The sequence below is a fragment of the Capricornis sumatraensis genome, chromosome X, assembly GCF_032405125.1.
Source record: "Capricornis sumatraensis isolate serow.1 chromosome X, serow.2, whole genome shotgun sequence".
Lineage (NCBI taxonomy): Eukaryota > Metazoa > Chordata > Mammalia > Artiodactyla > Bovidae > Capricornis > Capricornis sumatraensis.
The window spans coordinates 77,712,363-77,738,323 of record NC_091092.1 but is presented as its reverse complement, the minus strand read 5'-3'; the positions used below and the strand labels follow the sequence as shown (position 1 = coordinate 77,738,323).

Here is a 25,961-nt window from a genome sequence, read left to right as displayed (position 1 = left end):
CCCATGAATCGCAGCACGCCAGGCCTCCCTGTCCATCACCAACTCCCGGAGTTCACTCAGACTTGCGTCCATCGAGTCAGTGATGCCATCCAGCCATCTCATCCTCTGTCGTCCCCTTCTTCTCCTGCCCCCAATCCCTCCCAGCATCAGAGTCTTTTCCAATGAGTCAACTCTTCGCATGAGGTGGCCAAAGTACTGGAGTTTCAGCGTTAGCATCATTCCCTCCAAAGAAATCTACTCAAGCCTTATAGAGTATTGGAGTTTGGGGTAGGGGAGCAACTGGGGACTCAGAAACGGATGAGCTTGTCAGGGCAGTGAAAGTGGCATTGAGAAGGAAGTGGTCTGGGAGCAGAGGAGATCACCAGTTGGAGTGGGGCCAGGAGTGCTTATGAATTTTTAAGGCAGAGGGAATAGGCCATGCAAAGGGCCAGAGGCATAAAAGAGTCTGGTATGTAAGGAAAGAAGAAAGTAATTCAGGATGTCTGAGGTTTGGATTGAATGGAAGAGGGAAGAAGGTTGGCATGGGCAGATGAGATGGCAGTTTATTTATAACCAGATAGTGAGGAAGGCTGCAGCCATGAAATTATAAGATGCTTGCTCCTTGGAAGAAAAGTTATGACCAACTTAGACAGCATATTAAAAAGCAGAGACATTCATTACTTTGCCTACAAAGGTCCGTATAGTCAAAGCTACGGTTTTTCCAGTAGTCATGTATGATGTGAGAGTTGGATGATAAAGAAGGCTAAGTGCTGAAGAACTGATGCTTTTGAACTGTGGTATTGGAGAAGACTCTTGAGAGTCTCTTGGACTACAAGGAGATCAAACCAGTCAATCCTAAAGGAAATCAGTCCTGAATATTCATTGGAAGGACTGATGCTGAAGCTGAAACTCCAATACTTTGGCCACCTGATGTGAAGAGCTGACTCATTGGAAAAGATCCTGATGCTGGGAAAGATTGAAGGCGGGAGGAGAAGGGGATGACAGAAGATGAGATGGTTGGATGGCATCACTGACTCAATGGACATGAGTTTGAGTAAACTCCAGGAGTTGGTGATGGACAGGGAGGCCTGGCATGCTGCAGTCCATGAGGTCACAAAGAGTTGGACACAACTGAGTGACTGAACTGAACTGAGTGAGGAAGGTCAGAACCTGGTCCACAAATGTTCCAATAGAGGAAGGAGAGCCGTTGAAAAGTTTTTATATAGCAGCAACAGGACCAGATTTGCCTGTTCAAAGAACCATGCCCACCCACCCCACAAGCAAGCTTGCAGAAGGTGGATTGCTTAGAAGGGGTAGAGACTAGAGGCTGGTTAGACCAACAGGTAGCGCTACTATAAAGAACCTGCCTGCCAATGCAGGAGACGAAAGAGACTAGGGTCGGGAATATCCTCTGGAAAAGGAAATGGCAACCCACTCAACTATTCTTGCCTGGAGAATCCCATGGACAGAGGAGCCTGGTGAGCTGTTGTCTATGCAGTTGCAAAAGAGTCGGACATGACTGAGCAACTAAACAACAAACAAGCCCAATAGGGAGGCTACTTCAGCAGTGGGCAGAGAGATGAGGCGGGGCTAAACTGGGAAGGGAGGAGTCTGGAGCTTCTGACATTCCGTCTGGCTCAGCCTCTGCACTAAGTGGTGAGGAGGAGGTGGGATCAGGACCACAATTGCTGGGGGTGCTTGCCCTCCTCAAGTTTCATTGTGTTTGGAAAGTCTTCTTCACGCCAAAAGACAATCGCCGTGAATTCACAGGCTAACACTTCCAAGAGCAGAATAAATAGCCAGGGCCCTACTTTCTGGCCCTGCCCTCCTAGGAGACTAGCTGAGATGAGGGGCCCCAGCTCTACCCCTCTGCGTGGTAGGCAGGAAGGAGAGAGGGGGCCTCAAAGAGCAGGTCAGAGCCTGCCCTCAGTCAAAGGAAATATCCACCCTCCTAAGCCTTTCAGAGACTGTTTTCTTCCAAGTAGGTCCTGCTGTTACCAGGGCAACGAAGAACCCTGGGCTTTGTGTTTCTGTCTGTGGAGTCCCTGGAGAGAAGAGATCTGTGGAGCTTTCCCTAGTCTAGGCAGGAAGCAGGAAGTGCTAGCTGGAGGTGGAGCCCCTACTCCTACTTAGAGATAATCTCTTGCCTTGTTAATGCCTTTCTTCATCCCCCGGGAGGGGCCAAGGCCCCAGGAAAGTCAGTTCTGGCAGCCTAGGCTCTGGTGGACCTGGTTTCTCAAGGCCAGGCCCATCTTATGGCACACCTCTCTCAGGAAGTTCAATCTGAGCAAGTGTCCTGGAGGGGTAAGCTCATACCAGGCCATGCTACATGCTGGGGGATCACTGCACAAATATTTCTTGATCCCATACTACATGCTAGTGCAGAATTTCCAGGCTGGCTTCTGCTCCAGGGAGCTCTATGGGAAGGCTCAGAACCAAACTGGCCACTAAATGTCACCTGAGCTGGTTGGTCTCCAAGGCTCTTTTCTGCACTGGGCTGAGCTAGTCATTAGAATTGCCTAGGGAGCTTTTTAGAAATAGAAATTCCTGGAGATTCTGATTCCACCAGTGTGGGTGTGAGTGGAGGGTGGAGGCTAAGTTCTGGATGTCTAATTGCTAGACCTCACAGTTGAACTCTGCAGACGGAGCAAGTGACCTTAAGCTGCCTCTTTTGGGCTTTTGTTCTATTCCCTTGTTTTGGGCATGCAAATGGGCTTCTGTGAGATACAACCTGCTCATTTCCATTGGACAGCCAGGATCCCAGGTATGGCCTGCCGTCTTCTGAGTCCTGCATGCACTCTGTTGCAGCAGCCCTGAAAGGTATTAGCATTTCTGGCACCCATGGCAGTCTGCTGATTAATCCTGAAGCCCGCATCACCTCAGGCCCCCATCAACTTTCAGGTTTTTTTCACAGCTTTCTTCTCATCCACATCTTCCCCACTCAGGCTTCTGCAGATGGTTTTGTGAACGTAACTGCAAGATATCACAGGTGCACCTAGTAAAGGTCATTTCAGCACATCCTTCCAAGTTAGATTGGGAGGGGGTGGTTCCTGACTCCATTTTGGAGGGGGTCCTCTAGTCCTCCAACTTAATGCCATCTGCTAATGCCCTTGGCAGCCTACCTCTAGGTCTCCATCCAGCAGCCCATGTATTCTTTGTTTATGTACTAAACTAGGGTTGTGATCCTACTGTGTGGATCATGAAATGCTAATACCTGTGCTGGGTAGCTGTGTGCTGGGTCCAGGGGACTATATGGATGAGGAAACTATGTCCTAAGCAGGATTGGGAGTCACACAGGGTCCCAAATCCAGTCAGTGGTGTGACCAGACTGGAATACAGGGTTCTTTTTTCTATACTCTCAGGGCTCCCCACTGCAAGGGTTGGCAAGGCTGAGCCTGCTCTTACTTGCCCCCACCTCCTTTGACAGGCCATCACATATGCAGTCTGGGATCACCTAGCTCTCCCTGAAATGGCATGAGAAACTCCATTGGGTGCTGGAGACTTAATCTGATCCCCTCAAGCAGAAAGGGGAGCTCCAGTACTCACTGATGCTTCTCATGGCCCCACAGCCTTGTTCCTCCCCAAGAGGAGGCAGTTGTCAGCCACACACTCATGCATATTCATCTCCATAAAATCAGCCCTGCCACTGGCCTGCCTTGCTCTTCAGGCCCTTCCCTGAAGGACAGAACTGGCTGGTTCTGGAACTTCCAGAGATCGGGCACCTGGTTGCTTTGGCAAAGACCCAGAATCCAGTCAGGTTAAGGCTTGAGCATGTCGCGGGGCTTTCTTGGGAAAAGGCTTGGAGTATCAGAAATGACAGAGTGTAAATCTGGGAGTCACAATGACCCGAGTCCACCATGCAACCTAGTATCTCTGAAATTCAGGTCCCTCAGTTCTAAAAGAAGACACCATTACCTTCTTCACTGAGTGTGGGAATGAAATGTGGTGAAAGTGCCTGGCACACGGTCAGAAACACGCTAGTTTCCGCCCTCTTTTCTCCCTCCTTCCCTTTGTTCCTTCCCCATAAAGAGGCAAAGCAAGCGCACATCTGATGCCGGGCTTTGTTTCTCACAGCATGTCTGTACGGTGGTGGGCAGGGCAGGACAGACCCTGTTGGAGGGCCAGTAGAGGGAGGCGGAGAGGGGTGAAGCATCCCTAGAGCTGAGAAATGGGCAGCTGTGGTGCTACGATAGCGCCACTTAGCAGCTGTAAACCTTGGGCCAGGCTTTCTCCTTTCTAAGCCTCAGTTTCCTCATCTGTAAGAGGAGAGTGAGATGAATGAGATAACGGGTGTGAAGTCCCTGGCAGAGCCACTGGTAGGGACTCCATAAGCGTTCTCACCCACTGTCCCAGGTGGGGAAAATTCAGCTCATGCCTGGGAAACTTGAGCAAATCCCAGAATGGGATTCAGTTTCTTCTGAGCCCACAGTCTGTGAGGAGCAGTGGATACTTGCTGGACAGTGTCTGCGTGGACTTGCTCTGAGAGTGTATTTGAAAATCTTCACCAGCTTTCTCACTGATGCCCCATAGCGCCATCTAGTGCCAAGAAGTGGAAGGGCCTTCCCCCTTCCCCACTCCCTCCGTCCAAAGTCCTGTGTGCGCGTGTGTGTTGTGTTTGGAGGCCAGGGGGACTGCACTGTTACAGGATGGTAAGGCTAGGACGCTTGTATCTTTATATTAGTGGAGAACTAATGCTGTTTTTTAATATGCCTAGTCCCTCCACTTCCCTCCTGATAGCTTCTGCCATTCACAGATTCAGTAGGCTGGAGCCCTTAGTTTGAAGGACTTCAAGGCTTCAGGCTAGGGTTGATCCAGGCGAAGTGCCTGGGAAGTACCTAATGCCTCCTAGGTGGTCTTCTGTGCTTGCTCAATAACCCAGAGAAACACAGTCTTTACACACCCTTTATCTTTTTATTGAGGAGAAAGCTTTAGCGTACAGAACAATTTCTCATCTTCACAACACAGTAAAACAACAATAACACATTGGTTTCAAATGATTTCTCCCCGGGTCTCTGGGAATCCCTGGGCTGCCCTCATACCCCTGCATGCATACGCCCACCCCCACCCACCCCTCTTTAAACCCAAGAAATAGCCCAAAGCCCATAGTTCCTCTTACAGCTATTGTGGCTGTTAGATCACAATATTGAAGATCTGGGAAAGGAGGGGAAGAGGGTCAAAGGGGAGCCCAAGCTCCCTTGCCACCAGAGAGCCACAAACCAGCTCACTGCTCAACTGTTCTTTTCCTGGCCGAGGCTACATGGGCTCAGGATGAAAAGCACCATGGGAACAGGCAGGGCCTGTGATGAGGGGTCCCTGGAAGCGTGGGTGGAAGGCACCTGTCCTTTGGACTTCTCTGACAGGGACATGGGCAGCAGGGCCAGAATGTTGATTGACCATCAGCAAACAAGAGTCCACAGCTTTGAAGAATGGCAGGCCTCCTTCTGGAACTCTCTCCTGAGAAAATAGCTGAAAAACAGACAAAATTTTCTTTACAAGCTTATTTACTTTTGAACTGGTGGGGATGGGGAAAACCAGGCAATTGACATGTCCAACACATTAGGAGAAAGCTCAAATGTTATTCAGTCTGTGTGATTACATAGGTGGCAGCCATTTTAAATCCTGCTGATCAAGAGCTCACAGATCTCAGCTTTGAAAAGACGTGGCAAGAACACACTAGAAAGAAAGGCAGCAAAGCGTTAAGAGTGTGGCTCATCTGTGTGGTGGGATTCTGAATGTGGCTTTTGGATCCCCATCATTTTCTCTATTTGCCAAATTTTCTATAATGATTATGTATTACTTTTCTACTTGGAGAAGGGAGTAGCCTTTTTAAAAGATAGCAACAGGTTATAGGAACCTGGCTCCACCAATCCCCAGGTTGAGAAATGTGTGAGCAACAGAAGTGCTTCTTACCTCCCACTGATGAATAGAGACCTCACCGGAAACCAGTCGGAGGACTGGGTTTCTGTGACTCCTCTTCCTCCTGCTCCTTTTTCTTGCCTCTGAGCTCAAACTCCTAAGGCTGGGCTGAGGTTATCTGTCAGACTCCAGTGAGGAACAGAGGTTTAATTGACTATGTTTTCTTCCCTCTGGCCACAGACACTTTGGCTGCACTTGCCCAGCCGCCAGGCCCTGTGCAGGAAGGCCAGTGTGGAGGGCAGTTCAGGCCATCAGTGGATCTGGCTGCCATTCTGTAGCCAGAGTGACATAGTATGTACTTTTCACTGCAGAACCGTGTCTTCTGGACCCAAGGCCAGCAGCAGGTCTCTGTGAAGGCCCCTAGGTTAGGACCCAGAAGCCCCAGGAGTTACTAGGAGGCAGTCAACCTCTGAAACCTCACCATCTGCTCAATGCCCAGCATCAGGCTATGGCTTGCCCCTCATGTGAGAGACGTGAGGTCATCCCGGTTGCAAAGCTGCAGGAGGCAGTCTCTGTAGAGAGAACCTTCCTCTCTCCTCTCAGTACTAAGGAGTCCTTCACATTGGAGTTGAAGAGCAGGCTTTGGACCTCTCTCTCTGGCATTCTGGGAAGGAAAGGCCAATTAACCCACCTCTGGAACCCCAAGAATGGCAAATCTTCGGCCAAGACCTGCGGCTGGAGACTGCAGTCCAAGGCCTGGCCAGCGGAGGAGGCCACCATCCCTAAGGAAAGAGTCACTCCTTACAGGGTCAAATTGAGTTGTTGCTGCTGCTTTCTCCTCCTCCGCCCCGGCCTAACTGCCTACCGTTTAGGCAATGTCAAGGAAAGGAGTAGGGCATGGAATATTGGGCTGTGTCCACTAGGGATGCCCAGGAGAGCAGTGAAGTAAGAGGAAAGGGTCCCAGATCTGGCGAGCTCTCAGGCCCTAAGCCCATGGTCTGTGGGAAGGTGGAACCAGCTTGCTCAGTCAGTTGAAGACAGGTCTCAGCTGGGTGATCCACTAGACATGTGGCTTTGCATTCTCTCACTGGGCTAATTGGAGGGGCCTCTTCAGGGCCCTCCTGCTGGAGGGGTGACCTGAAGCAAGTGTAGGCTTCCAGGTACGTTTCTTGATAGCATCCTGCTGTCCACCAATTATACCTACTAAGTGGCTTCAGTGGCTTTAGAAGTTCAGTGGAGCCTGCCCGGGGCAGAGCAGTGAGCCATTGGGTGAAGTCCAGGTTAGCCAGCCAGAGGATGAAACCATAGAATACAGTGTGAATTAACACAGGAAAGGTGAGGGCTTGGAACTAGAGGGGAAATACAAGAGGGTGACCAGTTCATTTATGGGAGCAGGCCCATAAACCTGCTCTCTAGATCCTGGCAGGTATGAGCAGAGTGCACACCGAGAGGAGACCTATCACCGCGCCCTCCTTTCCCGAGTGTCACTCCCCAGTCAAGGTCATGGGATGGTCTGGAGTCCTCCAGGTCTTCGGGTTCTGCAGGTCTGTAACTCCCTTAAGTGCTGGTCAGTGAATGAGGCAGGTGTGGCAGCGAAAGCAGGGGCAGGGAACACAGTGGAAGGGTGTGTTGTGGGGGAGGGGGCAGCTCACTCCAGCTCTCACACGCGAATACGGCCCCGTGCAGCCCGGTGGCCCCCCTGCCTCGGAGTGAGGCGAAATAGCACTGGGGGCCGGCGTCGAATTTGGCGTTGCCCCAGGCGACCTGCGCGGCGAATTAGCGGCGGTGAACTGTAGAATGGTGAATTGGTACCTGGAAGGCCCTCCAGAAGTGGGAGTCGATTCTGGTTCCTGCGTCTGCTGGGCTGTATGATGGGAGGCGACACATCTAGGAAGTTTTCATGATAGTAGCCAGAAGTCTGGGATGAAGCGTTGGCATAGGTGGGCTCCATCTCCATCAGCTCATCCAGGTCATCGTCTTGGGTCTCATCCTCTGTCTCCTGCTCCTGCTCGGGCTCTTGCGCGGGCTCCTGCTCTGGTTCCTGGCGGCCACCCTCATGTTCCTCTTCTTTCTTATCCTTACTCTGATCTTCCTCCTCCTTCTTCCTCTTCTTCCTCATCCCCTCCTCCTCCTCCTCTTCTTTCTCCTCCTCTTCCGCCTCCTCTTCTTCCTCCTCCTCCCCGTCCTCCTCCCCTTTCTGTTTCAGCTCCTTCCTCATCTCTTCCTCCCTCTTCCTCCTCTTCTCCTCCTCCTCCCCCCTGGTCTCTTGCTGGATTGCTCTCACGCGCCTCCGCTGGTCCTTGTTGAGAATCCTGCGCCTGCGTGCCTCTTCATCTTGATCCCCACTGTGGCACTCTTCTCCCTCTTCACCTTCGAGATTACGGTCTGCTGCAAAAGGGAAGAAGATATTGCGAACCCCAGGGAGTGGCATTGGCTTGGGGACACGCACTTTTCTTTCTATCTCCACACACTCGAGAATCAGCTCGTCCAGGTCGGCCATTTCAGTTGACCATAAGAGCTCCTTGCGGAAGAACTCTGACAAGCCTTTGAGGAACTGGTTTTGAAGGCGGCAGTCATCCCAAGACAAGAATTGAGCCAGGAACTGAAAAGCATCTGCATAGCTGCCCAGGGTACAGTCTCCCTGCTTGAGCTTGCGGATGGCTTTTTTTGCCACGCTTGGGGGAATGGGGCCACAGAATTGCTTACGGATTTCATCTAGGAAGCGCGGAAAGTTGGCATGCAGGGGGCTTCCTTCCTGGGTGACTGAGACGGCCCAGTCCTTGGCTTCACCAGCGAAAAAGGAGATCAGAAAGGCCACCCGCTCAGCGCCCCCGGGGAAATGATCCTCATGGTCGGCTATGAAAGTCTCTAGCTGCATCAAGAATTCAGCCAGGTAGACTGGGTCGCCCGAGAAGGGCTCTATCTCAGGCCGCTCCAGCGGCGGCAGAAGAGGCTGCGGGGGCAGCTCCTTGGCCGGAGACGGGGGCAGCGCCGGCGGGGGTGGACTGGGCATCGGGGGTGGGTCGGTGGGTGCGCCGGAAGTACCGCAATCCTGGATCACGCTAATCAACAGCTCGTCCGGGGCACACTCGGGCTCGGTGCGCGGGGGAGGCCAGCACAGGAAGGGCAGTTCTCCCTCGGGAGCGGCGTCGATCTCACTGAGCGGGAACTCAAAGTTCTCCTCAGAAAGGGCGGGCACCCCGGGGACCGGCCAGCGCATGTAGCTCGAGACATTGCCCCGCAAGGAATTGACCTCGGCCAGGGCTCTGCCGAGCTGAAGGCCCAGATTGGCATTCTCCCCGCGAAGGGCATTTAATTCTTCTCGCAGGGCCACGTTCGCCATGCGGAGGCTATTGAGATTGCCGGCCGCCTCGGACATCAGGACTAGCCGGGGCCCTGGGGCTGCGGGCAGGGGTGGGATGGGGAGATAGGGCCGTGAGAGGAGCCGGGGGCCGCGGCGGGGCGCGCGAGGGGCCGAGCCACACCCACTGGAGCGAGCTCGGAAGGCCTGGCGGCTCCGCCCGGGGCGCGTTACCTCGTCCCGGGGATCGCAAAGGGCGGGCGGCGGCGGGAGCCGGGAGGCGCCAGGCGGAGAAGGCGGGCGGCGAGGCAGCGAGGCGGCAATCGGGCGGGCGGAGGCTGGCGGCGAGGTAGGGAACTGACTGCGGCACGATCTGTCGAGGAAAAATCTTGCGGCTGGCGCGTCCCCGCCTTTTAAGCGCGGCCCGCGCCACCACCCCCCACCCCCGGCAGGGGCGGGTCTTAGGGAACCGCGGGAGCCCACTGGCCGCTGCGTGCCGCCCCCCTCAAACCCCCCCGCCCCCCCGCTTGGCGGCGCCTCTCACTGCCTCTCTCCTTCCCTAGCTGCAGCTAACTCGGGTCGGGAAAATGCGACAGCGACTGCCCACTCGAGGTCGTCATGGCGACAGCCAGTGAACGTGTTCCTCTCCTCGGGCAGGCCCCCGAGTGTAGAGGAGCTGCTTCGCGAGGCGCAGCTCAATCTCCAGAGCCTGTTGCAAGGTACTGAGAGGGAGGGGGGCTGCGGCCAGAGGCCACGGGCCCAGCAGCGGCTAGAGGGAGGCGACGAAGAAAGGACAGGGACCCGCGAGAGAAAAAGCGAGAATAGTAGAAAACCTATTGAAAAACAAAAGACACACTTGCTCTCTTTCACCTTCCAAACTACTGACTCCAAAAGACCCTAATTTTAAGGCTCTTTACACCCCTTGCTCCCCCCTTACTTTTATTCAGTTCACTTGTCTCTGAGGGAAAAGGGACAGAGGCCGAGACAGAGCCATGAGTCAAGTCATTTACAAAGAACACTAGATGAGAGACTCCAAAAATGTGGGTCCACATACCCTCAGGTCTTCTCTTGCCACATCACCCAAGCCTTTGGAATTCTGGCACCTGAAGACAAATGAGGCATCAACAGGGTCTCCCTCTCTGGGCTTCACTCTCTCTGCTTTTGAAATAACCTTGTTCATGTGTCTCCTGGGTCACTCCTGCCTCACCAAGTAAGCCCAATACACAACACTCAGACTTCATCTCATTCCCAATTCCCAACTCAGTGTCTTTGAGGTATTCTGATGAGCACCTTGTACACAAAGCTGGGTCCACACAACCAGAGAAACAGCCCAGTCATAACACCTGAGCAGTCAGACTGCTTGCACCAGGTGGAATGAGAAAACCCATACTTTGAAATCAGACAGAGCCAGAATCTGGTTTGAATCCCACACCTAACTAGCTGTGTGACCTCATGCATATTACCCAACCTCTCTGAGCTTCAGATTAGTCAGTCATCTTCAAAATGGGGATTCCAGTTCCCCACATGGCAGAATTTTGTGAGAACTAAAAATAGGGTGTTCCTAAACCAATTAGCAACAGTATCTGGCAGCTGGGTAAAATGATACTGATAAAATGCAACATCAGCTCCTGACTGGTGTCCTTTGGAACTGGGCTGATCTAGACACAATGTTAAAATTAAGGTAAAAGAAAAAAACAACGTGGTCCCTAATAGATCTTACAATATGAAAAACATACACATTGACCAGTGGGATTTATCCAGTGTAAGTGGCAAGAGGATTAAAACTCAATGCTAGGAGAGAAACTCAGGGTGCTGCAAATATCTGGATGGAGATTACAAGGGGCATGCATATATCAGAATTCACTGAACTGCACACTGAAGATTTGTGTACTTTACTGTAGGTAAATTAGATCTCAAGAAAAAAATACAAATAAAACCCCAGTGCTAGTCACAAGCTCCTTATACCCTCCAGGCACTCGTTGTCCCACTCGAGGCTCTTTTCCAAGCAGAGAAGCCCTTCCTCCCTCTTTCTCACTCCAATCCTTAGACTTTCTTCCAAGTTCTATACTTGCTGACTCCAAGAAGACCCTTAACGCTAGTTCTTCACTTTGCATCATTCCCTCCCTAAGCAGTCATACAAGGCCCTTTGTACCATCTAGCTCAAAAGGACTTGTATAGTTCTGAACTAATTTTCCTTTCACTTATTCATTTGTTCATTCACTCATTCTTCTGCTAATCCCAGGTATATATTTTGTCCACCTAACCAGACTGGGCTTCTCAATGTAAAAGATCACATCTCTTAGAACTCTCAGGTTTCTGGGAGCACCTGGCGTAGGGCTGCATCTGCAAGAGGGCATGTGTTGAATGAACATTAAAAGCGAAAAGAGGTCTTACCAGCTGTCATTTATGCATTACCAACAAAGGCTAACTTTTATGGAGAATAGAAAACTTCAGAGTGGCCACCCAACTGGACAACAGCCATGACCCCCACCTCCCTGCCAGGGCAGTGGCAAGCTTAGAGAAGCAAGATTCCAAGGGACACCGTAAGCCTTGTGTTCTGATGAGAGGAGCCGCCATGCAGAAAGAGTCAGTGTGCTCTGTGTTACCGCCATGGGCAGAATGAGGACAGGTGGGTGGAAACCTAGGGGGAGGTGGATTTCACCTCAAGATAAGGAAGAACTTTCCATATGCCTGCCAGCCCTAACTGTCCTTGGATGGAATGAGCCACCTTGGGGGGAAGGCTGCTTCCTTTCTCTGCAGGCAGGTGTGTGCGGAGGCTGAAGAAACACCTGGAAGGGCTGCTGAGGAGGAAACGGGAGCCTAGAATGAAACATTGGGCCAGAGAACCCTCGAGGCCCCTCCTGACTCCAAGTTTCTATGATTCTTCAAGTCTCTGTTCAAATGTGCAAGCTCTGACTGTTGGTTCTTTAGCCTCACTTCCTTCCTTCATTCATTGAATCCATCACTTAAATAAAACCCATTCAAACCTTCTGCATCCTTCTTATTCCCTGACAATGCCCTAAACTTCTCTTTCTCCTCTGCCACTACCTCTGCCTTCCCTCTCTTTCACCTTAGCCCCACTGGAACTGACATCGCCCCCCACCACAGTGGGGCTAAGGTGCAGGGAACCAAGCCCTTAGAGGCTGAGGTAAGAGTTCTCGGCATCCAAGGGAAACTTCTACATTGGACTTTCCAAGGCATATTTCTTTGTGCTTCACACAGGTCATGTCCCTGGAAGGGTTGCGTAAAAACCTTGAGAGCTGCAGGGCTTCAAAGAGAGGGCCTTGGAGCAAAGAGTGGCCAAAGGCATCTGCATCCTGAGCCTCTTCCCTGAGTTGAACCCTTACCATGGGGGCCATGGAGACAAAGGCTTAGTCCCTGAACCAGCACAACTCAAATCCATTGACTCTCTTTTCTCCTCGTAGGAAGTAGGCATTTTTTCCATTCCTGAATCCAGAGGCTCAGACGCTGGGAACTAACTTAAACAATGCGAGTCAGACCTGGCAGCTAGAGCAGGAGCCCCCAGCCCGGCGCTTGGCCGTGGCTCCCTAGAGTGTGTATCCACTGTGCTGTTTTTCAGAAGACTATGAGGAACAGTACTCGGAGGCCAGACTTCTGGGGCAGACCTTCCGCTCTGCTGATGAGGCCCCTGAGCCCACCCCCAGCCCAAGGCTCCAGTCTGCCAGGCGTCTGGAGTTTGTACTGATGGTGAGTTGCCTCTTCCCCGACCTGGGAGAGCCAGCATGCAGAGCTTGCCCCACGCCCTTTGACGGGGGACCTGAAACAACTTTCATTACCCACTGGAAGCTGCTACTTACCTCTGCTCACCAGCAGAGCCATCCCGAGGCCCCACTGAGGTGGGCCCTGCACAGCAGGCATCTGGCCTGGCAGCCTATCCATGCTTTCCTGCCTCCCAGATGAAGCTTCTGACCACCCTGCCTAGACAGCCATCCTGTGGGCACAGCTCATCTCCAGTTGGAAGCACACCCTTCCCATCACCTTCTTTCCCAACAGCCCACAAAATGGCAGCTGAGCGAGGATGAGACTACCATGCAGGGTGTGAGGGCCCCTGAGGCCTCCCCGAGCCTGCCTACCACAGCCGACAAGCAAGCTGCCTGGAATAGCCCCTTTTCTCTGCCCATCCTAGAGGAGAAGCGGTGGCTTCAGTCTTGTCCCACACACTCTGACATCGTGCCCATCAACGTCTCCGGTAGAGTTGCTTAGCATCACCTCTGTTCGCTTCCCTCCATGCCAACTATAGATCATCCTGTCCAAATGCACTGGGTGCTGGGGGAGGGAGCAAGACTTTCTTGGCTACTGGCTCACCCCGCACTGTCAAGGTCGTGAATCTCACCAGGGAATGGAGGCATGCTCTTTCTTCACTTTCTACTGGCCCTGCCATGCTAACTGAGACCATTTGATGGCAAAGGAAACTCTCTTACCAGAAAACTCTAAAACTTTATGAATTTGTGTGCTCTTTGGAGCATTGTGGAAACTTAGAGTGTATGAGTTATGTTTGGTTTGGGGAAAGAAAACTTGTGCCAGAAGCTGGGTTTTGAGCACACAGATAGGAGTTTCAGGGGACGTGTGGGGTTCAGGGTGCTGGTGGTAAATAGTAAGATCAGACACAGAGCACAGACCAAGGGCCTTGCAGCACTTTGAGTGGTCACTCCATCTCCTAGTGGGGGTGGGCCGCCTCCTATTGTGTAAGATCAAAGAGGAACCCGGTACTACCTTGAGATGGGAAAAATACTGTACACAGCTCAGCTGGGTTTTTCTCTGGGTACATGTGGAACCCTCTACCATGCCCATTATTAATTCATTCACCACACTTCACCAGCTATAAGTGGAAGAGGAGGAAGGTCAACCATTTCAGGAGATAGGGCCAACAACTTGATGAGATCAAGACCTCCTAACCCAAGGGGACCGGAGGCACCCTGTGAGCCAGCATTGGCCTGTGGTATGCTGGAAAAAGCTGATGAAGATGATAAGGACAGCTCTGGCCACAGGTGGTGATACTCCCTAGATATGAGGTCATCTGATGCCAGTGGTGTCATCTCAGGAAATCAGAGGCAGGAAACAGCTCAGAGCCTCAGGAGATATACTCAGATGTGTGAGGGCCAAGAGGAAAAGCTCACAAAGTGATGGTGGGCACTTTGTTTTTGAACTTCTACCTTGCCCTCCATGGGGCTGGCCCTGTGTTTTGTCCACAGAGCCACTTACTGGGGAGGGGGGTACCTATGTGTCCATGGGACTGAGAGGGGAGGATTTGGTTAGCCAGCCGCTGAAAGAGAGACAGTGGTGGGAAGCAGCAAACTTCACTCCGCTGCCCTCACCCTGTCCCTGCCCTAGCAACTCCATAGAAGCAAAGACTGAGCCGGTGCTTTGAGAAAAGTAGATCTCAGTCACCACGCAGGGTGAACTTTGATCAAACATGATCAGGGGGCTGGAGGGCAGGTTATCTGACTGCTTCCTGGATGCCGGGATGGGGCAATTTCTTGGAGGTACTCATTGGCCCAAGTTAAACCATTCTCTGAGAAAAGATTGCAGTCAAACAACATCTAGTCTCAACCTGTCTCTCCACTTCAGGGGTTCTCACCCCAGGTTGTACATCTGAACAATCACCTGGGGAGTCTGAGAAAATGCTTCTACCTGGGCCATATTCCCAGAGTGTTAAGTGTTCTGAGATGGGGTCCAGTTGTTAGAGTTTGAAAAGCCACCCAGTTTATTTCAATATAAAACCAGGATTGAAAACCACAGCTCTCCACCACCTAAGACTCACAGGGTGGACCTCTGAAATTCAGCATGCATGCTTTGGAGCTGCGGGTGCCCAGGGCCTAGATGGGAGGGATGGGGAAGAAGGGTCACCTGCCTGAATGCTATTCATTCTCATCGCTACTGCCATCATCCCTTCTGTCTACCTCAGGCCAGTTTCTACCATACTGTGAACAGAAACCAGGATGCACCCAAGTGTCTTTATTTTGGCTACAGGGCAGCAGTTTGATAAACATGCAAGTTTGCGACACTCGTTGTTTAACACAGAGACAGCCGTGAACCCCAAGTCCACCCTGAGGCGGAGGAGGACCATTATTGGATTCTCTAACTATTCCCAGCGAGACCAAGGTGACCCCACCATAGCTGATCCCCCAAACCTTTTCCCTTGCTCACTCTTACCATTTCTGCAACCCAAGTGTTATTGCTGTGACAGAGAACAGGAGTGATTGGGGGAGAGGGGGACTTTGGACATCTTGAAAAAGGCAATATATTAATAGTAATTAAGGATAACCAAAAGCCTTTTGTAAAGGGCAGCAACTGAAAATGGACAGGAGATCTCTAGGCTAATAAATTTGTTATGTTATTGTTTCCCATTATAAGTAGAATATAGCTCTATATGTCAACTTTAGGCGGATAAAGAAGGAAATCATCACTAAAAGTAGCATCTTCACAAAATCATTACTGCCATTAAATGAATGCCATCCAAAGAGCACAGACCAGAGAAATGTGAATACAAATTCTGGCCTCTCCACTCCCTAACTGTGAGGCCTTAGCCAAGTTCCCTAACCTCTTTAAGCCTTGGCTTCTTCATCTGTGAATGGGGATGATGGTTCCAACCCATGGAGTGGTCGTGAGGATTAGAGTTATTGTATGTAATTTTCCTACCATGTGCCCAGTACATAGTATGTGTTCAGCAAACAGTGGCAGTTATTATAAATTATCATAAGAGTAGTCATCTTCATCGTCATCCTCATAACAGTAATAATTGTTATGTATATGAGAAAACCTTTGGGGGTTTTCAACATCTGAATGGTTTCCTCACATTGTAAGTTATCCTCACTTTCTCCTGTTGCCAATCTAAAAAGCCAAGAATACAACCAAACTGAACTTTTCAGTTGTGGCATACTCCCACTGTGCTGCTGGAACTGAAGGTCACACTGCTGTCCTTTATCAGTTTGAAAGCCTCTGCTCTCATCTCTGGGGAGGTGAATGCTGAGGGCTGTGGTGGCTTCCTGAGCCTGGGGTGAAAACCTGGGGGAAAAAAACCATGGCTGTCCCACATGCTACTTCAGCTCTGAAAGGCATATTCAAAGCTGGAAAGTCAGAGATGTACGTATGTCCCCTCCGTCTTGAACCTCCCTCCTATGGCTGATTCATGTTGATGTATAGCAAAAATCAAACCAATGTTGTAAAGCAATCATCCTTCAATTAAATATATATATATATATATATATATATATATATATATTTAAAAAGCTGGAAAGTCTTTGGCAGCCCTCTGGACAATTCAAGGGCACCCTGTGACTCACTGTGTGGTGATGGGTAAGGACTCAACTTCCCCAGCATCCTCAACTATGGAAAGGAAGAACCAAGGAATTCTGACCAAGCTATTGACAAATGCTTCTTGACAAAAAATCGGTGATTCCGTCTCTTTGGTGACAGCTGCTGCTGGAGGATCCCGAACCACTCCACTAACATTCTGTGTTTGCCTCCTTCAGGTCACAGCAACAGCCCAGCAGGCAGTGTGGCCCGCTCTACCACCTCAGACATCAGGCCCAGCCATTCAGTTCCAGAAAGTGTTCATGGAAGAGTTGCACTTGGTCAGGAAGCTCGGTTCCCAAATCTCACCTCACCAGTACTAAGAAATCCTTCTAGTCATCCGGAAGAACCTCTCCAGGCATGGGGTGCCACAAAACCCCCTGGAATGGAGAGCATGGGGATGGTGTACAGCATTCCTGGTTCTTGCAATGGACCAACAGAATCGACATTCTCTGCTTCCCGTAAGGGGGATGCTTTTACCTATGTGACTCCAAGTGCCACTGCTCAGAGCAGTCAAGTCAATGAAAATGGAAAAAATCCTTCCTCTGGGAATTCTTGGGTCTCTCTGCACACACTGCCACCTCTTGTTCCTAAGGAGGCTGCTACCCTCTTTGTCACTCGTGATAGCCCAGCAGGGTGCAGTGGGCCTGCTGGCTACTCTCAGCATCCTACTCAACGAAGCCAAGTATCAGAACGACCCTCCAAGATTGGCCTTCTGACCCGTGGTACCTCAAGGCTGGAGACAGGCCCAGGTGGGGCCAGCAGGTTCCGGGAGCGGTCACTGTCTGTACCCACAGATACAGGTACCATGGATGTGGACTATGAGGAGGAGCAGAAGGCCAGTGAAGCCTGTGCCCTACCTTATGCCAGTACGAGTTCTGAGGGCAGTAACAGTGCTGACAACATTGCCTCCCTCAGTGCCCAACAGGAGGCCCATCACAGAAGGCAGAGGTCCAAGAGCATCTCACTCAAAAAGGCCAAGAAGAAGCCTTCCCCTCCGACTCGCAGTGTCTCACTGGTCAAAGATGAACCAGTCCTCTTGCCGGAAGGTGGGTCAGTACTACCCAAGGACCAGAGGCCCAGGAGCCTTTGTCTCTCCTTGGAACACCAAGGACATCACTCATCCCACCCAGATACTCAGGGTCACCCAGCTGTTCCAACCTTCAAAGACCCAGAAGGTACACAATTCGCCCATCACTGGTATCTTACTGACTGGAAGTCTGGTGACACCTACCAATCCTTGTCCAGCTCCAGCACTGCCACTGGCACCACAGTCATTGAGTGCACCCAAGTTCAGGGCAGCTCAGAGTCTCTTGCCTCCCCTTCCACTTCCAGAGCCACGACACCTTCTCAACTTTCCATCGAGGTGGAGGCCAGGGAGGTATCCTCTCCAGGAAGGCCTGCTGGGCTGATGTCACCCTCCAGTGGATACTCCAGCCAGTCAGAGACACCAACACCCACTGTCTCCATGTCATTGACCCTGGGCCACTTGCCCCCTCCAAGCAGCAGTGTCCGGGTGCGTCCAGTGGTACCTGAGAGGAAGTCATCACTACCCCCAACATCACCAATGGAGAAAATGTCCAAGTCACGGCTATCGTTTGACCTACCATTGACCTCTTCAACCAACCTGGATCTGTCTGGGATGAGTATTTCAATCCGAAGCAGAAACAAGGTGAGCCAGCATCATTCAGATACAAATTTGGGGGCCAAGCTGGCCCAGAAAACTAGCCCCAACCAGCCAATCATGCCCATGGTTACTCAGTCTGACTTACGTTCTGTTCGCCTGAGGTCAGTCAGCAAGTCTGAGCTGGAAGATGACATTGAGAGCCCTGATTATGCCGAGGAGTCAGGAGCTGAAGTCTTCACCTTGCCAGAGAGGAAGATGAAACCTCCCATAGCTGAGAAGCCCCCTCTGGCCCGAAGGCCTCCAAGCTTAGTCCACAAGCCACCATCTGTCCCCGAGGAGTACCCACTAACTTCGCCTACCTTGGCTATGACTCCTAAGAGCTCAATTCAGCACATAAGGCCACTCCCTCAAGATATCTACACAGTGGTGCGGAAATCAAAGTCCTCCAGCTTCCCTGAGAGCAGAAGCCCAGGGGAGTCCACAGCACCCTCATCTCTTGTTTTCATGCCTTTTTCCAGTTCCTCTGGTGCTTTCTTCTCAGGAACACAGCAACCTCCCCAGGGAAGTATGGAGGATGAGGGCCCTAAGGGGAGAGCCCTGCCTGAAAGAATTAGCCTCCAGAGCCAAGAAGAAGCTGAGAAAAAGAAAGGCAAGATTCCACCTCCTGTACCAAAAAAGCCCAGCGTGCTGTACCTGCCTCTCACTTCACCCATGGCTCAAGCGGAGGCCTATGTGACTGAACCAAGACTGCCCCTCAGCCCCATCATCACCCTGGAGGAAGATGCCAAGTGTCTCCCAACTGATGACCACCTGCCATCTGCTGGCACAAGGATGACCTCAATGCTACAGTCCAACAGTGAAAGGGAAGCAAGTCCTCCAGGTTAGTAAAATGTCTGTGGGCTTTTCCTTTCAATCCCAGAAGAGACGAGTGAGGATGGGGTGCCAGAGGCAGAAGCAAATGCCCCCAGATAATGAGCCTGATCCCAGGGCATCCAAGTCAAGAGTGGACACCGCTTGAGGTTTGAGTTACTCTAAATTGGTCTCACTGCCCTTGGGGTCAGGACTGATCCGGGGGTTGGGGGGATCTCCACAGCGATCAGTGGAGTATGGGACAGTATGAAACAGTCTACGCTGGAACCCCCAGTGGTGAGCTAATGAAATCAAACTAGGTCTCAGCACCCTAAGACCTTAGGAACCCATCTTCCTCCTCAGGCAGGCATCTCCTGCCCTAGGAACCGCCTCTCCATCTCACTTGACAGCACTTTTCACCAGCTTCCACTAAATTTAGTTTCATGCATGGGACTAAGTACCCTCCCAGTCTGAGTTCAAGTGCCATGGCAGACTGGAGGGCTTCAAGCAGTGTAATATATTACCACCAGCAGCTTCTCTGTTTTCTAGAGGAAAAGGGGCTCACTTTCTTGGATGGTTTGAGCCTATCTCCGCCTGGAACCATAAGACCAAGCTAGATGATATTTCATATCCTTTCAGGTTTTTTTTTTTTTTCTTGTCTCTTTTTGCTTTAACTGTGGTAAAATACATATAATGTAAAATTTACCATCTTAAGCATTTTGAGGGCTTCCAGGTGGCACTAATGGTAAAGAACCTGCCTGCCAATGCAGAAGACATAAGAGATATGCGTTCAATGACTGGGTCAGTAAGATCCCCTGGAGGTGGAAATGGCAAGCCACTCCCAGGATTCTTGCCTGGAGAATTCCATGGACAGAGGAGCCTGGTGTGCTCTAGTCCATAGGGTTGCAAACAGTCGGACATGACTGAAGCAACTTAGCATGCATGCAACCATTTTTAAGTGCACAGTTCAGTAGGTGTTAAACACATGTATAGTGTTGTGCAACCATCACCACCATCCATCTCCAGAACTCTCTACATCTTGCAAAATTGAAGTCAGTACCCACAACAATAACTCCCCATCATCCTCTCCCCCCAACCCCTGGCAGCCACTCTTCTACTTTCTGTCTCTATGAATTTGACTCCTATAGGGACCACGTATATGTGGAATTATATACTATTTGTCTTTTGATGACTGGCTATTTCATTTAACATAATGTCCTCCAGGCTCATCTGTGTTTCTCATCCTTTCTGAAACCCTTAACACAAACATCAAAATCTTATGGCCTTCCTTAAGCTGATTTGGATTTTCAACATAAGTTAAATCATTGTAACTAAAACAAGCAAACAAGTCAAACCACAGGTAATTTTAGAATCTGCTTCCTCAAACTTCACAGGCTCCCTCTGAGATTCAGATAGGTCCCACTTCCACCCACTGGTTGAGTCATTGCTTTAGATTGTTCTCAGTGCCTTGAGTTTTAAAAATGATACATTTAAAACAAGAGAATGCTCAGGCAACCTAAGCATTGTTGTAATGGAAAAGGCATGAGAAAACAGGGAGCCAGGCTGGTCTTCATCACTCCCTCCACATTGTGCAGGCCAAATCACTAACCTTGGGAACATCTTGTTTTCTGCAGAATGGAGACAAGTTTTTGCCCTGCTTCCCTCCCAGAGTTGCTCTGAACATCAGATGAAATACATCTGAGAATGTGCTTTGTCCTAATGATTGTGGTCAAAGTAATTCTTTCTGGTTTTTATGCCTAGGGAGTTCAGTGGAACCAAGCACCGAAGAAAAAAGTGTAATCAGTGATAAAACAGCCGAGTGGATTGCAGAAGATGATGATGATGTGTTTGTGGCTTCACGTACAACTGAAGATTTATTTACTGTGATCCACAGGTCTGGACCAATTTCTTTAATTCCCATTATAATTGCCTTCCCTCCTTATACCAGAAGAAAAACTGCTACCTCTAAGCATTAGATTGGAAACTGGAGACTAAGTTCAGATGTCCACGTATGTGAACACAGTCCAGGGCCTCACATCTCTGATTCACTGACATCTTCGGGTGAAGTGGAGGAGGGGCAGGCAGGGAAGGGAGGACCAGGTGCGGAATGAGAGGCCCCTCGTCTCTTAGCAACCACATGGCCTATTGTGGCTCCATCTGCTCTCTCACAGCTCTGCCTACAATCAGAGACATTTAACCCTTCATAGAATTCCTGTACCAAAAAAAAAAAAAAAAAAGGATCAAAAAGTGAAGTGGGACACCAGGCTGAGCATCAAAGCAGAAACTTAGCCAAAGGATGACCACACGGGGACCCAGTTATAGGCAAAGAATGACCACAGGGGGACCCAGTTACTGGACTGGGGCACAAAGCAGGGATTCAATGGTGAGGAAACTGGAAAGAGCCCAGTTATTGGAGTTGGAGCACAAGTTCAGAACAGGATCAGCTCCCAGGATGTCTTGATTCAGAGTCACTGAGCTACTAGCCTTGACTCCTGAAATTCTTCCTTGGTCCCAGAACCTGGGCAGGACTGAGCCTGCAGGCCCAGGCCCAGTGACTCCAGATGTGGGGACTGAAAGGAGTATAGGGACAGGGGACCAGACGAGGAACTCTGAGGACTTAGCAGAGAGAGAGAAAGCTGGTAGGTACAACTGCTCGCAAAGCTGTTGCATGGAAGTTCCCAGGTCATGTCACTGACACTCGTGACACTACATGAAGCATTAGGAAATGTTTGCGCATGAATTCACTGAAAGCACACTTTCTCTTATTTAGGTCCAAAAGAAAGCTGCTTGGCTGGAAGGAACCTGGTGAGACCTTTGCTGGCAGCAGCAGACCAAGCTCCCACTCACCAGTAAGGAACCCACCTGAGTCTCTAGTCAGTGAGTTGGCTGCCTCTGCAGGGTCAAGCGGCAGTGCCAACCTAGATGCTGGCAGAAATGATGATTTCAAGGCCTTGCTACAGAAGAAGGGAAGCAAGGCAACTCCAAGGTCCCGCCCCTCAGCAGCCGAACTGCTGAAGACCACTAACCCACTGGCTCGGCGAATTATTGCACAATTTTCAAAAGACTACAAAACCCCTGATAACCCCAGTACCTAAGCCCTGGGTTCAGCAAACAAGGTTTAGTTACTAAACTTGAGTAGAGAAGGGGGAAGAGGAAAAGAAGGTTTTGAAAAAGAACATAACAAAAAAGCCTGCATTTCTTTGACATTAACTTACACTCTGGACAGCAGGAGAGAGGCCACATCTAGAACTAAATTTATCAGGCACTTTAATCATCTTCAGACATTTTACATTTTCATACTTAAAATCTTGCCGTTACTGAGTACCGGTTTTCTCCTTATTCCCCCCAGTGGTATGCACTTAGAAGAAATTCTCAGATGCAAGGGCACATGTGCCATCTTTCCAATCAATCACCAGGCTACTCCATCCCTGGCTTCTGTCACTGAGGGGCACAGTGAGAGAGCAGTTTGAGGGCTGCCAATCCCAGGAGATATAGGGTGCCAATGGTGATTATTCGCTTTCTCATCGACGCCCTGATGACCTTGTATGGAGAAACAGAAGGACTCTAATGCCTCTTGAACCACAGTATAACTCTCTCCCATGAGAGGTTTGCAGGTGTGCACTTATTTTGGCATGGGGTTGATTGGATGGCTTTTGTAGTGCAAAATATGAATGTGACTCTGTCCTGAACTTCATGCCTTTTTCAGTTTGATTGTCTACACGGAGATCAGGGTGAAGAGTTTCAGTAAACATATAGACCTCCCCCTCCTCACTCCTCTGCTAAAAAAGGTCAGAACTGGCTTGCTTTGGATGAACCAATCTCAGTCAACAAACAAGGCAGCCATTTGTTCACTCACATCTACCCAAGGTAACTCACACATGCGCTTTGAGATCCTTCAAGTGTCTGCCACCAACGATAGCTAGTGTCTGTGCCCAGCTCACGCTGCATTCGAAGAACTCTGGTTTCATTTGCATATAGCATTCATTACAGGAAGTCATTAGCTGAAGGAAGAGCATCCTCAGAGGCTCAAGGAGGAGAGAAATTAAGTGTAACTTGCCCACCACCATTCAGTTCAGATTGTGGTTGGTTTTATTTTGTTAGAAGGAGATCTTCCTCTGTTCCCAAGCGAGAACATACACACTAAAAGGATAGAGCGAAAATCTGACAGGCAGCCTTGCAAGTTACTGTGGTCCATAACCCCCCCAAAAGGGCTACTTTTTGCCATTTAGGTTCTGCTGTTTGACCAATTTTCAATTAACCATGCTAGGGGAGAAAGTAAGAACTTTGTTAAATGGGATGCTGACAGAGCACCAGAACAATCATTGTGACCCCTTCCCCCCACCCTCTGCCAAAGCTTATAGACACTAACTATTCTTGTCAGTTCAGTTTTCTAAGCAAAGCAAGAGCCATGATTCATTTGATTTTCATATGTCTGGTTTCTGAGAGGTTGAGGGGAAAAACAGACAGCTTTGAACAAAGAAAACTAGCTGACCAATAATGGAAAATTAATTGTCCACCATTCCCAAGAAGGAAAAAAGAAAGTCAAATGAAATTCACAAAGAGGGTATCCTGACCTCTTCCTCCTTCACCCCCAACCCAACAGATTCATTGGTCAACCTCTTGGAGGATGTGGAAACGTCCCCCCAGAGACAAGCAGATCTTGATTTTGATAGGTCTCAATAAGAAGCAAACCCTTTAGCCCAGCTGCCCACACAGCAGACAGAGCAGCTGGAAGACCACACTAAGCGCTGATGGGACTTGGGCCTCTCGCACAGGGGGCCTAGGCCTGGGCCCTTGGTTGGTTCAGTTTTGAACCCTAGACTTCTGAGTACAGACCAGGCCCATCCACTCCCCTGATTTAGACAGAAGCTACTTCAAATAATAGACAGTTACCAAAAGCTCAGTTGCTTTTGAAAGCATTCCAACTAGTTGGTGCAAAGGCCCTGACTAGATTTCAGAGGTTTTGCCTAAAGTAAAAGAAGATTCATTCCTAGCCTTAATTTATATACAAATACCACACTTGTCTGCCCTCAACACAGAATTTCAAAGGACAGAAACATTTTCCTCTGTGGGGAAATGGAGTGTTCGTTCTTTTGCCTAACAAAAGTGAAAGACTGCTGGGGCCCTCTACTCTTGAACCATTATGAGCTATAAAACAGAGTATGAGACTCACGTTGTATGACTTGTTACTTCTGCTGACCTTTTGGAAGCTTCTTGTTTGCAACTTTTGTCTCTCCCCTCATTTTGCCGCCTCTGGTGGTTTTCCCCAAAGATTCTAAAGCTGAATACCCAGACATCTTGACATTTTTTCCTCTGCAATATTCTGCATGCCTGCAATTTTTAGAAAGTCTTATACATCTTCACTATGGCCCTCCAATACCCAGTGTTGTACCCATTAGCAGAAAAGGATTTGGGGCAGAGATGGCGTGGTCAGAGGTAACACTGAGGACTGGTAATAATCATTTAATATTGCAACAGGTGGACTTAGTCCTAAACAAACAACCAAACTATAGAATTTCTATCAATCTTTGATGAACATCATACCAGACAGCTCTCTTAGTCCTAGCACTCAACATTTTGCTTCCCCTTGTTTATCGTAACGCCAACTCTGTCTCCCACCCAGGCACAAGCCGCAGTGTTTGCTGCCTTCTGCACCTACTCTGCCAAGATGAGAAGAGAGGCAGAAAGCCCCTTCCAGTCAGACTTTCAGAAAACCCACTGTTGCCACTATTACTAGTGTGAATAAAAAAAATAATTTTTGAAGGTGGAATACAGAAGGGATTCAGATGAAATGAAGTTAGCCCCAGGAAATCAACTTCCAATTCAAGTTGTTTCTGTCCCTTTGTTTCCTCTGATTCCAACTAATAGCAGCAGGGTTCTCCGCTGGGCTGACTTCTGTCTAGTCAGGAATAGAGGGAGTCATCCCCGGGGGGGAGGTTAATCGATAGCTAAGGGCACTTTGCCCTTGGTGAGTATTCATTATGTGTTTGTGGTTCAAAGGTTGAGGGTGGAGAACAAGTCATTTTCAGCACAACAGGAATCTTTGCTGCTGTCTCTTGTCCTTTGCCTGCCTCAGTCTGTCACCTGGGCCTTCCACCTGGCCCCAACATGTCCCTCAGCACGTATTCCTGTGAACTACATCCCTAGCCAACAGCTCACTTTTTAAAGAGGCAAGATCATAGGAAGCAAAAAAGCTCATGCTAGCTTACTGACCACGAATCAACCAGTTGATCTGGAAACATTACCTTGAATGTACAAAGACAGAGGAGAGTCTGCAAGGCTCTTATAACAGGATTGTCACCAAAGACCCATTTTAATTCTCCAGTGACACAGGTCAGATTGTGATCCCACAAGACCCATCAGTTTGAGCAGATCTGTCCATGCACCTGCCCTCTTCCTCATCAACAAACTGTTCCCTAAAAGGACAAGTTCATAGTCAGTGCTCTGTTCCTCCAGTGCAGCCTTCGATTATCACCAAGTATGTAACACAATGGCTAGCCTTCATTTTAATATGATTTGCCAGGGCCAGGGCTAGAGTGGGGTGAGTGAGGCACCTGGGGTGCAGAATTTAAGGAGGCACCCACTCTCAGGGCCATGTAAGTGCCTTACCCTAATCCCGGCCTTGCAATTTGCACTCTGTAAAGTAATATCAATTTAACTTCTTCCTATGGACATGTACGGTTCTTCTGATTTGAAGGGGGAGGGTAACTCCCTATCTGTTGTTGCACCAAATGTTTCATTGCCATCAATTTTTCCATGGTTCTAAACCTTTGTATGCCTATACATCAAAGACTCTTCAATATTATCAGAAAATGTGGCTGATTTCTAAGTAACCTGCTCCAAGTGGCAAGTTAGCACTCATTTCAGTAGGAATACTGACAGAGACAGCCCTTCAGCAAAATAGTGAATGAGTTGGAGGTCTGTCATTGGCATCCTCTGTCTCCTCTTTCTGCTCGATTCCCCGCAGACCTTGCTTCTTGGTCCCAACTCTCCTGAATGCCTCCTCATTTGTCCTCCTCCTTGCTAAGGAAAGCA

General features: G+C 49.8%; 2 protein-coding genes across 5 annotated transcripts in view; one reads left to right on the top strand and one right to left on the bottom strand.

Moving 5' to 3' along the window:
* NHSL2 (NHS like 2) overlaps window positions 1–22,021 on the top strand; it is a 286,110-nt gene extending 264,089 nt beyond the window's left edge. Inside the window, exons 2-8 of the mRNA XM_068962925.1 lie at window positions 9,700–9,855; window positions 12,717–12,844; window positions 13,151–13,346; window positions 15,128–15,259; window positions 16,630–18,957; window positions 20,688–20,820; window positions 21,697–22,021. Coding sequence (XP_068819026.1) covers window positions 9,700–9,855; window positions 12,717–12,844; window positions 13,151–13,346; window positions 15,128–15,259; window positions 16,630–18,957; window positions 20,688–20,820; window positions 21,697–22,021 — 3,398 coding nt within the window. The remainder of the gene's footprint in view (window positions 1–9,699; window positions 9,856–12,716; window positions 12,845–13,150; window positions 13,347–15,127; window positions 15,260–16,629; window positions 18,958–20,687; window positions 20,821–21,696) is intronic.
* Window positions 5,054–9,495, bottom strand: RTL5 (retrotransposon Gag like 5). Of its 4 annotated transcripts, none has more exons than XM_068962125.1 (2): window positions 7,648–9,260; window positions 5,054–5,445 (listed from the first exon to the last, which is right to left on the bottom strand). In XM_068962125.1, exons 1-2 carry the CDS (start codon window positions 9,212–9,214, stop codon window positions 5,243–5,245), a joined length of 1,770 nt encoding a protein of 589 aa, XP_068818226.1. In that variant the 5' UTR covers window positions 9,215–9,260; the 3' UTR covers window positions 5,054–5,242. The 4 variants fall into 4 exon arrangements, 3 of the variants coding, with proteins under 3 accessions (XP_068818226.1, XP_068818227.1, XP_068818228.1); XM_068962126.1 differs by having other exon boundaries at window positions 5,317–5,445; window positions 5,890–9,260; XR_011144180.1 differs by lacking the exon at window positions 7,648–9,260 and adding an exon at window positions 9,371–9,495 and having other exon boundaries at window positions 5,322–5,445.
* Window positions 22,022–25,961: the final 3,940 nt, after the last annotated feature.